Here is a 3,671-nt window from a genome sequence, read left to right as displayed (position 1 = left end):
TGAAATACCATATTCCTTTATTTACATAGATGGTGATTAAATAGAATGTTACAATAAAATTACCATAATAAGATGTCTCTAATTTATTGAAAGTATATACACAGCTGTTTGACGATAGGTGCTTTGTTGTGGATTTTTCTTGTAGAATCAGGCCATACTGTCGATCAGTTATGAGGTCAAAAACAAACACTAGTCGGTATGCAAATTCAGGTAAATAAAAACCTAAACATTTGGGGACACGTTTTACACCAAAACGCCATATCGACAATCCATAATTTCAATTGTAATTTCGTCAACACGTCCGTACATGAGAAAAATGCCGATTCGGCAGACCCATATTTCCTTAGCAGCTATGAAAAAAGTGAGTGTGATCAATGATTTATCAAAAAACACAAATTGCACGACTTTCCCATGAACTTTGTGAAATGAACGTCAACCTACATACACAGGCATACGTTGCGGTCTTGATCCTGTACCATAAACCACAGAGAAATTTTCAAAATTGCATTGAAAAAAGTCTTGCATTTTCATTCAACCATACATTGTTGCAGCTGATAAAGAAATATCTCCATATCTAAAACTTGAGTCAATTTCAAGCCGTCTCAATCTGAAATAACGAGTGTTTCTTTTTAAACCATCCTTTAAATAAATAAAATAGAAAAACAAAGAAAATTCCCCTTCATTTTACATTGTTCCCCCTTGTCCGTGCGCAGATGAAAAGCATCCCTCCAAAAAACGGCGGTTACTTTTAATCGTCCACTTCAATTTCTTCATCTTCCTCTGAAAATTCGTCCGTGGTTTGGTCTCTAGATGAAGCCGGAGACTGGGGAAAGACCCCGTGACCTTGTGAGGACGGAGAAATACTGGGCGATATAGCCCCCGAACTTCCTTGGGGGTCGTCAATGTCTTCCATGGCAACCAACTTCTGGAGCGTCTGCGGGGGTATTTTCTTCAGCGACTCTACGTCCGCCTTCATCTCCTCCAAGTCTCTCTTGAGCTTGGCCCGTCTATTCTGGAACCAGGTGATAACCTGGGCATTCGTAAGGCCCAGTTGTTGCGCTATCTGGTCTCTGTCTGCTGGGGACAAGTATTTTTGGTACAAAAACCGCTTCTCCAGTTCATAGATTTGATGGTTCGTAAAGGCTGTGCGGGACTTCCTCCTCTTCTTAGAGGCCTGCCTCTGACCAAACGCATTCAGATGCTCTCGACCTTCAATGGAAACAAATGCAATAATTATGCTTCAGGAAACTTTGAAGTCTATTGATTTCTTCAGAAATGTATCGCCCCCAAAGTGGAAGGCTTTATTTAAAATCGTAAAAACGCACATTCGAGACATGATCTATTCATATAGTTACATTGTCAAAATAATTTTATAGGCCACATTTTTCAACACAACTGCAGAATCCTGGTTATCAAAACCTACATTACATTTACGTTTTTGCGGACTCTGATCCAGAGCGTCTTACCAAGTGCATTCAATTTCAGCCTTAATGGACCAAAAGGAAAATAACCCATCATGCACCTTGAAACTGAGTAACTTTAACCGATGTGTGAAAAGCATGTTTTACGGATCATCGTGTCCAGTGGAACAACCTCCTTCTGCCAGTAAATGTATAGGCTATGCATACGTAAACTATATTAAATCTAAATAATTAAAATTGACAAATTTGCCGGTTTAATGATGATTACAACAAAAAAAGATAACTTTCGATGAGTTTCTGCGTGTCTCACGTTTTTTAAAAATAGCGTAATTAAATCTATAATACAACTGTATAGTCAATAACAAACTCTCAAACTATCCATGGTAGTAACAACATATATCTCTTCACGTTGGTGGGGAAGGTTTATTAAATTGTTTATAAAATTACAACATAGTCATTTACGTTTTTAAAGTATTTTTCCGGTTAAATAATTTGCATATCAAAAGTGATATTAAAATTCACGTAACGTACGCCAACGAACTCTAGTGTGTTGACATCCTCCTTGTTAGTCAGCTCTTGTTTTCACAAATCAGTCAGATGTCTTGTTAAACATTAAATCACATGTAGGTGCGCGCTTTATATCCTGATTATAAACACTACAGGGTAGTGATGTTAATTACAAATCATAAACACTTACTGTATCAGTAATATACTGCAGTTTATTTTTACATGTGAAGGGCCCTTGAGATTTTTTTGTTAATATTCTGCACATGCCATGACAAACAAATATAATGACTGGACATTCAATTGCAGTTAACTGTAATTGTAGGCTACGTTCACGGCAATAACATATTTCAAAGTGAATCAAATAAGTGTGTGAGTTTAATCGAGAGTAAATTACAAATGAATACCTTCAGCTGCTTGGATTACGCTGACTTCTAGACCTTTAAAAGTTTTGCTGGCAAGTTCCTCCAATGCGCAGAGCGGGGAGGACGGAGTGGTTATACCGTTCCTGACTGCGTTCGAGGCAGTCACTTTCTCCAAAACCCTCGGTGGACAGAGGGTGGCAACGGACTTCTTTATGGAAGGCTTGTTTAAAATATCCTCAATGCTGAACGGGGTGAGTGGCTTGTTGGAGTTAGCGGGTGGTGGAAGCTGATCAAGCGGACCCCGTCTCCGCTCCTCGCCGCTAGATTGCAACGCGGAGCCTGCCTTCATGTCTGTACTGGAGGTCATCGCAGTCCCAACGTTTGCCACTAATATCGACAGATTATGTTTCATTCAAAGGGTCATCGAAACTTCCAGGGTTGCTCTTGGTTTGTTTTGCTTCGTTTCCCTGCCGTGTAACACCTCACACTGACACTTTAAAACTTCTCTTGCCTGAAACGTTTTTCCAAAATAGTCATGCTGGGGCGAGGGCTGCTGTTTCATGGACGGCAGAATTGTATTTCCTTTAAGAAAGCCAAGGTCCTTCTGAGAGGCTCCATGGAGATCTTCAGAAAGTATAACGGCACTGCCCGGGGGCTGATTTGCTACAACAAGAAAAAAAACGGTTTCAAGGAATAAGAAAAGCACGGAACTGCTAACGAGTTATTGTTGATTGGGCGAAGATCAATTAGAAAAACACTACACTGCTCACTGACCCGGCGCTGAGCCTTAAAGGGCCAGACCACATTAATTAATTGGACGCGAGAATAGGAGGAGTTTCCCCTCTGTTACCAAAACTTGAGAGAGAGAGAGAGAGAGAGAGAGCGGGTGGGGTGGGGGGTGGTTCAAGGCGTATGTATTTGCCTTTCCTCGCCTCACTTAGTAAAAACCACGTGCTCTCGCGCTCTTCATGTTTATTTCATGGCAATATAGCTGAAGTTTAATCTGAAAACTGTTTCTGTAGTAGTTACTACGTCATCGCCGTTCTACTAGGGACACACTTTTAAAGCATTTACATTTGGGCGTGGTATCATACAACGCACAAGTTTAAAATAAAAGCTCAAAATGCCATTAACCTAATTTTATTGTATACTGTGGATTTTATGGTCACAGTCGACTATACATGGTGTGCCGCCTAAGGGCTATACCGTCAATGTATATGCAACTGACAGAAAGGATTATTATTGTTATTATTATTATTATTATTATTATTATTATTATATTTTGTTTTGTTGTTGTTGTCATCGCTCGGTTATTATCGTCTCTTACAGCAGTGAATTCCTAGACATGAAAAGTACTGTCAGATCTGAAGTATGTAAAGCG

At 39.7% G+C, this 3,671-nt stretch overlaps 1 protein-coding gene across 1 annotated transcript; it reads right to left on the bottom strand.

The window, feature by feature from the left end:
- Positions 1-3,110, bottom strand: lbx2 (ladybird homeobox 2). The gene is made up of 2 exons (XM_064344204.1): positions 2,333-3,110; positions 1-1,209 (listed from the first exon to the last, which is right to left on the bottom strand). Exons 1-2 carry the CDS (start codon positions 2,700-2,702, stop codon positions 749-751), a joined length of 831 nt encoding a protein of 276 aa, XP_064200274.1. The 5' UTR covers positions 2,703-3,110; the 3' UTR covers positions 1-748.
- Positions 3,111-3,671: the final 561 nt, after the last annotated feature.

Source organism: Anguilla rostrata, chromosome 7 (genome assembly GCF_018555375.3).
Source record: "Anguilla rostrata isolate EN2019 chromosome 7, ASM1855537v3, whole genome shotgun sequence".
NCBI classification, from domain to species: Eukaryota; Metazoa; Chordata; class Actinopteri; order Anguilliformes; family Anguillidae; genus Anguilla; species Anguilla rostrata.
This window is presented reverse-complemented; position numbering and strand designations above follow the sequence as displayed.

Bases quoted from the DNA above. Each gene is read 5' to 3' on its own strand.
- lbx2 (XM_064344204.1), bottom strand. From the start codon at position 2,702: ATGAAACATAATCTGTCGATATTAGTGGCAAACGTTGGGACTGCGATG. The intron at 1,210-2,332 runs GTATTCATTTGT...TTTCCATTGAAG, and splicing joins CGTAATCCAAGCAGCTGAAG to GTCGAGAGCATCTGAATGCG.